The 13,388-nt window shown below is 40.6% G+C and overlaps 1 protein-coding gene across 7 annotated transcripts; it reads left to right on the forward strand.

The window, feature by feature from the left end:
* The first annotated feature begins 86 nt into the window (after positions 1-86).
* pex11g (peroxisomal biogenesis factor 11 gamma) lies at positions 87-12,538 on the forward strand. Of its 7 annotated transcripts, XM_061780659.1 has the most exons (8): positions 87-360; positions 2,425-2,622; positions 4,048-4,226; positions 6,228-6,290; positions 6,394-9,029; positions 9,576-9,841; positions 10,227-10,445; positions 10,604-11,727. In XM_061780659.1, exons 1-5 carry the CDS (start codon positions 298-300, stop codon positions 6,608-6,610), a joined length of 720 nt encoding a protein of 239 aa, XP_061636643.1. In that variant the 5' UTR covers positions 87-297; the 3' UTR covers positions 6,611-9,029; positions 9,576-9,841; positions 10,227-10,445; positions 10,604-11,727. The 7 variants fall into 7 exon arrangements, with proteins under 7 accessions (XP_061636643.1, XP_061636640.1, XP_061636641.1 ...); XM_061780656.1 differs by lacking the exons at positions 87-360; positions 2,425-2,622; positions 4,048-4,226; positions 6,228-6,290; positions 9,576-9,841 and having other exon boundaries at positions 6,615-9,029; positions 10,272-10,445; positions 10,604-12,538; XM_061780657.1 differs by lacking the exons at positions 87-360; positions 2,425-2,622; positions 4,048-4,226; positions 6,228-6,290; positions 9,576-9,841 and having other exon boundaries at positions 6,615-9,029; positions 10,275-10,445; positions 10,604-12,538.
* The last annotated feature ends 850 nt before the right edge of the window (positions 12,539-13,388 follow it).

Consider the following 13,388-nt stretch of genomic DNA (forward strand, 5'->3'; position numbering starts at 1 on the left):
ATACATGAAATAATATACAAATATATATTTAAGAATGATAAAATAATCTAAACCTGTCAACTGAGCAATAAACTAGTTGTACAATAGGGGGCAGTAGTGCTCAGCGCAAACTGGAGAGCAGCAGATGGAGAAGCTCGGTGATCGACTATTTGAGTCTGAGCGGTTTCGTGGTCGAAGTCCAACAGACGAGTCGAAAAACAAGGATGTAAAGTGAACGATGTTTCACACACAAGCATGACAGCCTCGTACACTTCATTTGTTTTTTGACAACACTGTGACCTTGTGTCAGTGTCAGACATGCAGCACTCTGTCGACTGCCTTGTTGAGTTTTTAGAGTCCTACAGGGGAAGAGATAAAGTCGTGAGTATTGTGTCTCGTTCCATGCTTCACCTGCACTCAAAATAACAACACAGTATTGTTTTGGGGGAGCCACTCGGCTCTCTACCTTCTCCCGTGGAATTTTCAGATAACAGTCACTTGCCTCAGCGGCTCCTTATCAAACCAGTTCTCGCCTGTTCTCATCGCAGCCTCATTGTGATCAGTATGTTTGTGGTGCATGTGTGTGTGTGTGTGTGTGTTTGTATGTGTGTGTCCTCGTGGCCTGTAAGCAGCAGCATAGAAATATACAGCTAACTGTCAATCCGCACCTGTGTAAATTAACTCGCGCACTCTTCATATACTGTATGAAAAACTCATCTAAATTGTAAGTAAACAGTACTGTAACTCGAATTATCTAGCTGTGGAACTGCACTTTTGAATTGTGTGATCATCAGTGTCAGAAGGATAAACACAAATACACTATCGTGCTATCGTAATATTAATTAATAATAATACACAATTCTATAGTGCTATATAATAATAGAATAATAGAATTGAATTTCCTTTCTGTATTAATATTGACCAGGTACTTTGTTTTAAATTGAGAAAGTACCAAGTGTTTATTATAATTACAGTTGAGGAGCTTAAGGCCTTGATTTTTACAAATCCATCTATCCATTTTCCGTACCGCTTCTCCTCACTAGGGTCGCGGGCGTGCTGGAGTCTATCCCAGCTATCTTCGGGCGAGAGGCGGGGTACACCCTGAACTGGTCGCCAGCCAATCGCAGGGCACACAGAAACAAACAACCATTCACACTCACATTCACACCGATGGGCAATTTAGAGTCTTCAATCAACCTACCATGCATGTTTTTGGGATGTGGGAGGAAATCAGAGTAGCCGGAGAAAACCCACGCAGGCACGAATCATATTTTAAAATATATTTAATAAGAATGGATTTTTAGAATTTCCCACAAATAACTCTATGCACTGTGGGGGACTGGTTAGCACATCTGTCTCACAGTTCTGAAGACCCGGGTTCAACTCCAGCCTCGCCTGTGTGGAGTTTGCATGTTCTCCCCATGCCTGCGTGGGTTTTCTCCAGGTACTCCGGTTTCCTCCCACATCCCAAAAACATGCATGGTAGATTAATTGAAAACTCTAAATTGGCCGTAGGTGAGAATGTTTTTTTTTTTTTTTTTTTTAAATGTTCCCTGCAATTGGCTGGCAACCGGTTCAGTGTGTACCCTGCCTCTCACCCGAAGATAACTAGGATAGGCTCCAGCATGCCCGCGACAATAGTGAGGATAAGCGGTACGAAAAATGAATGAATGAATGAACAACTCTATATACGTGTTACATCAAATAAAAATAAGGTAAACGCCTGCTGTATCGCGTTTCAGTGTCGCAGTCCTGGTATTTCGCGTTTTATTTTATTAAGTGTTATTATAGTTCTTACTCAATTTAAAAAATATATATATTTGTCCAATATTTACGTCTTTAAATGTGTTTGTATTGTTTTAAAAGTGTTAAAGACCTTTTGAAAAAGTACAGTACTGTAACTGTTATTAAAACAGTGTATTTAAAAAGTATGTTTCCATTTCACGGATTCTCACTTATTGTGGTTAGGTGGGTCCTGGACCAGTTTACCGTAATAAGATATAAAGATATACAGTAGTGTGAATTTTTTACATTAGGTATTATAATTATATTGTTATACTAGTGTATTGTGATGTACCTGCCAAGAAACTGGATGGATGAAGTCAGAATAATTATATCAAGATTTAAAATACCACCACTATGTCTACCACACACATTGTTTCTGATGCCATAGAAAAGAAAATTCCACCCTATTATTTTTCTTCCTGAGGCCAAAAAAAGGCGTTTATTTGCGGTGAGGCATGGCTGATGCACCTGGTGATTAATTAAGCTCTTATTTGAGGAAATACTGTGTACAAACCAATATATTTGGTCAGTGTTATATTGTCCAATCAAAAGAATGAATAACATGTAACTATGACTTCAACAAAATATATAAGTCAAATATCGTGTGAAGAACATGAAATACATGTCACTGAAGTCTTTTGTTTGTGACTCTGTTTGCAGATCAGGACGCTCTGCTATGGCTCGCAGCTGGTCGGAGGCATTCTTTCACGCAAGGCAGATGCAGATGCTTCGTCCCCCAACCTTGGAAAAAGTCTGCTTCTGTTTTCTGCTCAGCTAAGCCACTGCAGGACGGTGCTGAGGCTGCTTGATGATCTGTCCATGCTGGCTTATTCCCACAGTTATGGATTTGGAGCTAAGGTGTCCTTTTGTTCTTCTTATGGTGGCACAGGTTGCAAATGTAGTGAAACAATTCAAATAGTTACTGTTTAAATGGGCAGCATGGTGTAATTATGATAAGCACGGTTGCCCCACAGTTCAAAGGTTCTGGGTTCAAATCTCGGCTCTGGCCTTTCTGTATGGAGTTTGCATGTTCTCCCCGTACTCTGGATTCCTCCCACATTCCCAAAACATGCATGTTTGGTTCATTGAAGTCACTTTAAATTACAAGTGTCAAACTTGCAACCCGCTAAATCTGTACCAAAATTGCAATTGTCTTCACGTTTAATAACATTGAGCTTTTGCCAACATTTTTGTTACCAAACTCTTTTTTTTTAAATAAGTAGAACAATTGTTGAACAACTTATTTTCATTGACTTATGCTATCAAAAGTAGTTATTTGTCATTGCTATGTGTATGTATTAAATGTCCCACATTTTGGCTATTTAGACCTCCATAGAGTGACTCTCTAACATGGACTTAGTATAAAAGATCCAGATAAAGATAATAAATATATATGTGCATGTGTGTGTGTGTGAATTTCATTTTTTTAAAAACCTTGGTTTTGTCATACAATTGTCCAGAAAAGGCCCTATGACAGCTAATTCACTGTTTACACTGTTATCCATATTCATGCCTATTAATTGTACTCATTGTTCAGATATGACTTCAAGTGCAATAGCAACTATACATACAATGCATATTGATCAATTAATGTCATTATATCTAATTGTCAATACTACCCTCCCTTATAATAGTTGTATAACTACTGATGTAGCATACAGTAATTGGACTACATTTACTACTTGCCACAGACCAATGGGCTACACCTTAAATCTCTCTTTTTTCCCCTTAAGTTAAATTACAATTTCTTTAAATTCACCTCAAATGCTGGTCTTGCATTTGTTTTTTCACTTTGTTGGTTCTTTAGATCTATCTATCTATCTATCTATCTATCTATCTATCTATCTATCTGTCTGTCTGTGTCTGTCTGTCTGTCTATCTATCCATCCATCCATCCATCAAGCAAGCTTTCTGTCTGTGGAAAAAAACTTTCCGAATAAGACAGTCACATGCCCAAGTTGTTCCACCAGTGTACTGAATTGTCTTACTAGTGAGGACAAAGAGCGTACTATTACATGGACCTTAATCTAGATATTAAATAAATAAATGTACTGTAAATAAATGAATTAATTGTTTGCCATACACCTCTCATCCAATGTCAGGTGGGATAGTCTCCAGCCTCCACGTATGACATGTACTGTATTGTAAACTGATATGTTGGACTAACCAAACCAAAGCTCACCTTCAACCCTAATGAGGAAAATGGATGGATGGATGTTTGCTTAAATGTCAAGTTGCTTTCACGTGATGCCACCACCAACTCATGTTATATGTCGTCTGAAGGAGAAAGATGGAATCGTTCGCTGCATATCAGTGCTTGCGAATGTGGCTGACCAGCTCTACTACCCGTGTGAACACGTGGCCTGGGCCGCTGATGCTCACCTCGTTCGAGTGAAGTCTGACAGATGGTGGCTGTTCGGCACGGTGCTGTGGGGAACCTCGCTGCTGCTGGGGATCCTTAGGTGAGGTCGTCTCTCTGCTATTCTCAGGTCCTCTGTCCAACTGCCTTTCGTCTTGACATCACATAATCTTCCGGGTGGCAAAAACCTTACCGAATAGCTTGAATTATGATTTTTGCCTTATGCTCTATCACCACAGTTTGAATGTGTGACTTGTCAGCTGCAAAAAAAAAGATATTACGTGGGGTAAATTACTTTGAAGGGAGGCAGAACGCCGGCCGTTATTTACATTTCAACAGGAAAGTTGATTCAAAAATAGATGTGGAGGGAATGCAGGCATAATTAACCTGATAAAAGGGCAAAAAGAGTCCCAAAATGCCTACAAGGGCTCCATCATTAATGAAATGGTGATTTATTTATTTTTCAATGGAAGTGAATGCCAAGGGCACATTTAACAAAAACAAACAAAAAAAACAAAGCAGGCTAGCCATTATAATTTGCTAAATTACTCAAAGACAACCCAAACAAACATTTTATACAAACGGTAACTGTGACAAAATGTCTTCCACAAACCCAATGATGGGATACTCAGTCTGTCCCTTTAAGAAAAAAAGAAGAAATCTTTGCAAAGAGAGAAAGAGAGTCAAGACTGGTTACAGGTGCCCGCGTCTCTGCCGTCTTTGAAGAACACGGAATAACAATGCCTTATTAAACCAAAGAAAAAAATGGGAGGGGAATGAGGAAAGTGGGAAGAAAGACCTATTCACAGAGTTATCTTGTCCTTGAGACAAAAAGGGGGTTGGTACAGTCACCGAGACAGTATGACAGAAAGGACTAAGACTAGGAAACAATTTAGCTACTAGACCACACAAGAACAGAAGAACAAAGGACTATTGAAGTAATAAAATCATCACACACAAAACAATGGGATATAATATATGGCATAATACAATAAAAGAGTACATAGACTATATTTTGTCATTTTGCCATAACACTTTTCTGCCACCTGGAAGTATCCTGATGCCTATTGTCCACAGACATTATTGACATGACGGAATCAGAATCATCTATATTTGCCAAGTATGTCAAAAACACAAGGAATTTGTCTCCGGTAGTTGAAGCCGCTTTAGTATGACAACAGACAGCAATTTGACATAAAATACTTTTGTGAACACAGTACGGAGAGTCACTAAGCAATGAAAGGTTACCAGTAATGTGGTAATGCAGCAACAAGTTTTTTGACAATTGTGCAAATGTCCTCTAGCAGTGGAGAGCAGTTTGAAATAACCAATAAAGCGATAATCTGGTACATTGACCATTGTGCAAATGGCACCGAGACTTCAAGAAATTTAGGCAGTTTAAAGTGACTAGTAGTGTGATAATCTGGAACCGCGTGACATTTAGGCAGTTTAAAGTGACTAGTAGTGTGATAATCTGGAACAGCGTCAATTGTGCAAATGGTGCAGATACTTCTCAAGCACATGAGTGGCCAGTATTGATCAACAACAGATGTGCAAATAGTGCAAAGTGACGATACTACTACAGTGAGAGCACCAATAATGTACAGCATAAGTGGCAAGACAGAGATGTGACAACAATCTCAAAATAAGATTGGCAGCATGAAATTAGCAACCAACCAACCAAGGTTTATGATGATTTGGGAATTGTTCATGCTGATGTGGTGGATTTCTGGGTCTGAGAAAGCGTGCATCTCGAGTGGACGCAAAGAATACTCCAAGACACAGGCGGTTGGGCTAAATCAGGTTTACCAAAGTAATGAATGAGATAGGATTTGACGCACCAAATGGCGGTCGTAACCTTTGATTTTACACCAGAAGACATATTGTCCTGTAAACTGCAGGGGGGATTTACGAATAAGGATTTGGTCTCAATAATTCAATTTCCCTCTTTGAAGCTGAAAGTTGAAAGAGAGATCTTTGAAGCAGGCAACACTTCTTCAGGTATCCTGCTATACTGTAAAAATGTCTCTCTTCAAGTCCGTATTAAAAATACACTACACTAACATTCAGAATTCAATTGTGATACAACTTGTGTTTTTTTCAGGTCACTCCGTGTTATGATGCTGCTCAAGAGGAAGCTTAGTAAATGTGACGAAGATGGAAGCAGGTGGTGTAGCTACAGCTTTCTTTCATAACTCCCCTGGTCAGAGTAATGAAGGACAGCATCTGAGATATATTTTGTCTGAAATAATCTTTTCCACCTCCCACAGCCGCTGTCAGATCCATAGGCAGATGCAAGCAGAGCTGCTTTCGATCCTCGGATGTATGACAGACCTCGGTAATGCCATCCACTGGATGCCACATGGTTTCCTGTGGGCAGGACAATTCCCTGCATGGCTAGTGGGACTGATGGGTACTATCTCCTCTCTCGTTGGTTTGATCGAAACGAAAGCAGGAGACTATGATGAAAAAGGCCGTACTGAGTAATGGACGCTTTGAGCAACACTGCACAAAATATAGCAATTATCTTAGATGTGATCTATTAATTTTCCATCCACCCATTCATCCATTTCCTTCCGCTTATCCGGGGCCAGGTCGCAGGGGCATCAGCTTACGCAAGGAAGCCCAGACCTCCCTTTCATCAGCCACTATGTCCAGCTCTTCCGGGCGATCCCAAGGTGTTCGTAGGCCAGCCGGTAGACAGTCTCTCCAGTGTGTCCTGGGTTGTCCCCAGGGCCTCACAGTTCTGAGGACTGGGGTTCAATCCCCGGCCCCGCCTGTGCTGATTTTGCATGTTCTCCCCATGCCTCCGGTTTCCTCCCACATCCCAAAAACATGCATGCTAGGTTGATTGAAGACTCTAAATTGCCGGCAGGTGTGAATGTGAGTGTGAATGGTTGTTTGTTTATATGTGCGCTGGCAACCAGTTCAGGGTGTACCAAATGGCTCATTTTTGACATACCAACAATTTATTTTTAAATATGGAACTATTTCTCTTAGTGAATTTAATATTGTTATACATGTTATATCTACTAGAGTAATTATGGTATTTAAAAGTTTGGCAGGTCAGACCCCGAGTTTAGAATATGATCTATTGATCCAACCAAAACTGAAATTGGTGAGATTTGTTTCTCTTTAAGACGCAACAATAATCGTAATTTACGCATATTACCGTATTTTCACGACCATAGAGCGCACCGTATTAAAAGACCCAGTCTCAGTTTCGGGGTCTATTTCTGTATTTAACACATACATAAGGTGCACCGTATTATTGGATGCAGGCATGGTAAAACATGCGCTAGCTTAAAACATACGGTAGCATGCATGCACGCTAAAGCAATGTTTTTAAAACGGCAGCGGAAGCAAAACTGAGTTAATACATGTCGATACACTTAATCCTCATCCACAAATCCATCAAAGTCCTCATCTTCTGTATCCGAAATGAACAGCTGAGCAAGTTCTCCAACAAACACGGGGTGGTTCCCTCTCGTCATTGTCAGAGTCAGTCTCGTTGCCGGGGGGCTGTTCAGCAATGATGTCGGCTTTCGCGAAAGCTCAGACAACAGTCAAAGCAGATACCTTAGCCCAGGCATCCACAATCCATTCACATATGGTGGCGTAACTCGCCCGGCGTTGCCTCCCAGTCTTAGTTCCACTTGGTTTTTCACAGCAGCTTGGGGCGTGTCTTTAGCGTCCTCTATCACACGCACCCTTCCCCCTTTACGTCCTCAGTCACGTCCGCCTTCCTCTACATAAGTAGCGTGTCGGCAGGAAATGCTCCCAGTTAGTCAAGCGGAACGCTCATTAAAGTCACACAACAACATTTACAGATTTTGGCACACATAAGGTGTGTCGCATTATAAGGCGCCCCGTCCATTTTGGAGAAAATTTAACACTTTTAAGTGCGCCATATGGTCGTGAAAATACGGTATTTCAAAAAGATGTTGCATCAATTCCGTACATAGTTAATTATTGGAATAATCTTGATAATCTTAATTTACCTGCAAAAGATTTGATGAACAATAAAGTGAAAGAAGTATCCTTTAAAATAATTCACAGGTTTTACCCATGTAAACATTTTCTACAACAGTTCATAAAAGACATTGATATTAATTGCTGTTTTTGTGAAGGATCCCCTGAAAATATTTTTCATTTATTTTGGAATTGCCCACACTCTGCCCAATTATGGAAAGATATTTATAATTTGATAGTACTCTGTATAGAACCAAATCTTTCTCTTTGCTTTGAGCATATATTGTTTGGCTTCATCAACTATGCACCTATGAGCAAAAAAAGCAATTTTATATTAATCTCATTATACTGTTGGCTAAATGGCATATTCATACATGTCGATACACTAATCAAAAACCACTGTTTTACATTTATGAAAATGAAGTCAAGCAATATATTAGCTCCATTAGACACTCCACGCATGTGTAAACACATGATACTTTGGAGTTATGTGCTCGATATACTTTATTTCTGTAATGAGACTGTGATGATGTTTTCTGTGATGATGTTTTCCCGTGTTTCTCTTTCACCCCCTGGCGACTGAGTTTGTATGTTTTGTGTTCCTATATAAAACCTTCAGTTAAAAAAAAAAATGGCGAGCGCCTAAAAAGTGACCTCATTGGGTAGCGCCTTTTTAGTGGCTGCTGCTTGGAGACATTTCACGGCGACCCACAGCAAGTCAATTAACATGAGAAATGATTCCCACCAGCTACCCAGCCAGCTCCCCTCCCCCCCGCCCCCCCCCTCTCTCTCTCTCTCTCTCTCTCTCTCTCTCTCTCTCTCTCTCTCTCTCTCTCTCTCTCTCCTCCCTCTTTCCTCTCTCTTGTGTCTCCCCATTTCCGGCTCATGTCAGTATGCATCAGACAGGGCAGCGTCGTGTTTGGATCTTGTCGCGGTAAGCTTTTTATTTTTTATTTTTTTAACTATTTCTCTTAGTGAATTTAATATTGTTATACATGTTATATCATACACGACGCCAATCCGCACGTGTATGTTGGGCTGAGTGCAAGCACGTTTTAAAGGTGGGATGTACTCCATTCTTACGGACAAGATTAGCCTACTTTGTTTTTTGTTTAGTTTTGAAAATGCTTCATTTATGTTGAGGCATTACTTCATTGAAGCAATTGTGTAATATCTCAACCGACAAAGTGCAATATTGCAGCTGGGTGGACGACGCGTGATTATGAATCCCACATTCCAAAATGCAGTTTCTGCAGGCGTACTAGCCGGGGATGGGACCCCCAAGGTCCCGCGCCTTCGGCTGCCACGCACGCTGGAGTTCTTGATAGGACACGCCCCGCTGCAATGTGATTGGCTGCTGTATCGCGGGAAAGGCAGACTACGCGGATGTAACCAGATGACCTTTCCAAATGTGTCTTACATTTGTACTTAAAAATAATAATAATTAAATTGCTGTTGCTTTGTTCCTTGTTAATGCAAGGAAAGTAAAAACGGCTACCGGAAATGGGACAAATAAGTGCAGAGGAAACTCCACCCTGTGGTGTCCTATCCAATACCAGCCGTAGCGACACCCCCGACTTGGAGGAGAACTGCAGCACACTTTCAAAACAGCGCGCGTGGGACAGCCGCAGTGACGTCAGCGCGTTCGCCCTCCACGCGTGTATAAAGAAGCCTTCACAGTTCTGGGGACGGGGGTTCAAATCCGGCCTCACCTGTGTGGAGTTTGCATGTTCTCCCCGTACCTTGGTGGGTTTTCTCCACAAACGGTCTCAAGAATGCAATTGCCCTCTTTGAATTACTTCAAAGACAAGATACTTTTTTACAGGCACTATGCTGTACTAAATCAGATGCTATTAAAATACACCACACCTTCCATAGGGATTCTTTCTTACAATGTGTAAATGACTTGGCTGCTGTTGTGTATTTTTTAATGGAAATTAGTCGCTTTTTGAAAAAAAGTTGCTAGAGTGGCCGGAAAAGTCACTGAATGTCTCTCCAAATTGGCAACACTAACTGTAGTACAAGGATTCGGCTTGCAATCAACCATATACGCATGTATATTAGATACGTATTACTTGGAAATGGAAATGATCCTAGCTATGGTCCATTTTGTATTCCTTGTGTCCTGCAGATGACTATAAGCTCCCTGTAAGTAAAACAGGTTGTCCCTCATCAGCAGCAGGCGTAGACCTCCAGCGTGGAGCAGTCAGCGCGAGAGCCCTCCCACGCCTTAAAGCGGAAGAACGCTAGTGCAATCAGGAGGGGAATTAACATCAAATAATTGAGGACGGAATGGAGGTCACAAAGTGGGACAGTGAACCTCAGTATTCGCAGCTTCATCATGATCAAAGTGAGGAGAATGCAGATAGTCTCTAACCTGCAGCTTCAGATCAGAAGCTGATGGATGTCACACTGACAGCATACAGTGTAAAATGCCATTTTGTAGTATAGATGTGAACCTATAACCTGCGAATTATCTGCTTTCTTTTTGTTCTTTGTGCTCTGCAGACATCCATCAGCTGCTGGCTCGCAAAAATGAGTTTCTTCCTGAACAGCAGGCATGGACCTTCAGTGTAAAGCAGGAGGTGCCAGACCCCCAACACATTCACATTAAAGAAAAGAACGACCTCCGTTCCTTTCAAAGGGAAGAGCAGCTTCAAGCACCGGAGGAAGCTGATATTGCAAAGTGCTCCTCAACTCTTGTGAAGCGGGAATGTGGACCTCCACAATCACAGTTTCATCACAGTGAAAAAGAAAAGAAAAGAAAGGTGGAACCTGTAACCAGTATCTTAAAAACTGAAACTGATGGAAACCACAGGAGTGGATTAGAGTTAGACAGCCACTCGGGTCCACTTCCGCAAGTAGATGAAGACGCAGACTCGGACTCTTCTGAGAGTGATGTCGACGACAAACCTTTGAAGAGCAAAAGAGACACTAACGGTGACCCTTACAACACACAGTACAAAATTTTCTGTCGCGTTTGCTTTCAAAGATTCAGATTATGGAAACATTTGAGAAAACATATGGGGACGCATGTGAAAACACACAAAACACAAAAAGGGGAAAAAACATTTGCCTGCTCATTTTGTGGTAAAAATTCCTCAAATAGGAAAGCACTCTCACTGCATGTGAGAATACATGCTGTAGAAAAGGAATTTTCCTGTTCAGATTGTGGTAGAGGTTTCACTCGTAATCAGCAATTGACCAACCACATGAAAGTCCACACTGGAGAAAAACCTTTTCCCTGCTCAGTTTGTGGAAAAAGATTTTCATCCAAGGGCAACTTTGCAATACACATGAGAACACACACTGGAGAAAAACCGTTTTCATGTTCTGTTTGCAGTAAAAGATTTTCATCTCAGACTGGTGTACAAATACATAGGCAAACACACACTAGAGAGAAACACTTTTTTTGCTCAGTTTGTGCGGAAGGTTTCACTCGAATAGGCAATTTACAGAGACATATGAGAACACACACTGGAGAAAGACCCTTTGTCTGCGCAGTTTGTGATTCAAAATTTGTTCAAAAAGAACATTTGGTGGCACATGTAAGCAGAATACACGCTGGTGGGAAATCGCTCAGCTGTGGCGTGTGTTACAAAAGATTCTCTCATCAGCAAGAAGCTGACAAGCACGAATGTACTGGTGAGAACAGCAGCAGTAAATAAAGCTTTAAATGAACTACATCAACCGACAAACTGACGTTCCAACGACCTCAGTTTGAATAGTCGAAGTGAGAACAACAAGGATGGTGGAATCCCTTTTTTGTATACACATTTTAAAAGCACAGTGTATATTGTATTATTCTTTGGAATGAAATGTGCATGCCTTTGAAGACTATGTGATCCTGAATAAAATACTCTCTACAAAAATAGTATCATGCTTTACATGAGATGCTGAAACAAAATAATAAGAAGTACATAAAGTAGTAAAGATTTTAAGGATGAGTAAAAAAGAGCATTACACATGATTGGAGCAGAATATGAGCGTCACACAAGGACTATGGAGAGTAGTAGTATAATCAAAATGGTTCTAAAGCAATGGGATATCCACAATATATCTTAAAAGATAATACTATTTTCGATAATGAAAAGGATATAGCTATGTATTTTGAAATTAAATGACCAAGCAGAAAGAATTCCTGAGTCGAGAGATAAATATGATGTAGATCAGGGATTGGCAACTTGTGGCGCGCAGTGTGTTAGGATTATTATTTCCAAAGTCAAATCCGTACTCAGGTTTAGGGGTAGGAGCTGATAAGATTTTGACTTCTTCCTGGTCTTATTGAACATGTACATTGGTATTGAAGGACAAAATCTCCTGCTGCCTTCTATTTGTTTAGTTATTTCTTCTCTTTTATTTTTTAACAACCATTCTTGTGTTGAATTGTTCTTCCCCCTCCAAAACAAATAAACAAAAAAACAGTAGGGTACAGGGTAGTCATTTAAAGTTATTTGTTGTTTTAACTGTTTTCCCTTTAAAAAAATGTTTTGCATTTATGAAATTAATGAACTTCTACAGAGAACACAAAATTTTATTTCTGCATGTAACAAAAGCATTTTGTACTCTTCTCAAAAGTATTGAAGCCCACTTGATTGACCCCAACACTCAATGTCTATTTGAGCCCCCCCTTATTAATGAAATGAAAACTAAAATAAATTATCCAACAGGGTTTCGGATCTTCAAAGAGGACTGTTTTGCATTTTACAAGATAAGGGTACCATTTGTTCGCCTGGTCAGTCCGTTCGAGGCCAGCAGGCAGGTGTGGGTATTTCATGGACACAGAGTGCCACCTTGCGGCCATCACAACACTCCAAATATGGTCATTCCGGTTAATTCCACGCCCAGATAATTAAACCTTTATAAACTGGCATCCAGGAGTTTCGGGGAATTTTTTTCTTTGTCCTGGCTTTTTAATCAGCGGCTACGACACTAAGGCTTGTTCAATAAATCTAATTAGCCCAAAAGCCCCGGTGTCTCGAAGTCTTCATTCATTCCTGCCCAACGGAAAGCGGTGTTCTCCATGGGGGACCATCGGCTCAGAACCACAGGCGAAAAAAATCCACCTCAATGGCAAGACAGGGAGTTCAACAGAGTTCACGCAGTTTATTTTCCAAAACAGAAGGAGACTGGTCCTAATATTTACTTATGTGCCTCGCTAATCCATCAAATATATAACTTTCACCTTTTCAACTGAACTAATACAACGAATCATATGTTCACTATATCCTATATATTTATTGGGATGGGCGCAAAATCAATACGTTTTAGATCGATATGTTCTTGTTCGACT

This window comes from Phyllopteryx taeniolatus, chromosome 7 (assembly GCF_024500385.1).
Source record: "Phyllopteryx taeniolatus isolate TA_2022b chromosome 7, UOR_Ptae_1.2, whole genome shotgun sequence".
Lineage (NCBI taxonomy): Eukaryota > Metazoa > Chordata > Actinopteri > Syngnathiformes > Syngnathidae > Phyllopteryx > Phyllopteryx taeniolatus.

Excerpts from the sequence above, each read along its gene's own strand:
- pex11g (XM_061780656.1), top strand. The coding sequence starts at position 10,388 with ATGGAGGTCACAAAGTGGGACAGTGAACCTCAGTATTCGCAGCTTCAT. Across the intron at positions 10,446-10,603 it reads GCAGCTTCATCATGATCAAA|ACATCCATCAGCTGCTGGCT; the intron begins GTGAGGAGAATG and ends TGTGCTCTGCAG.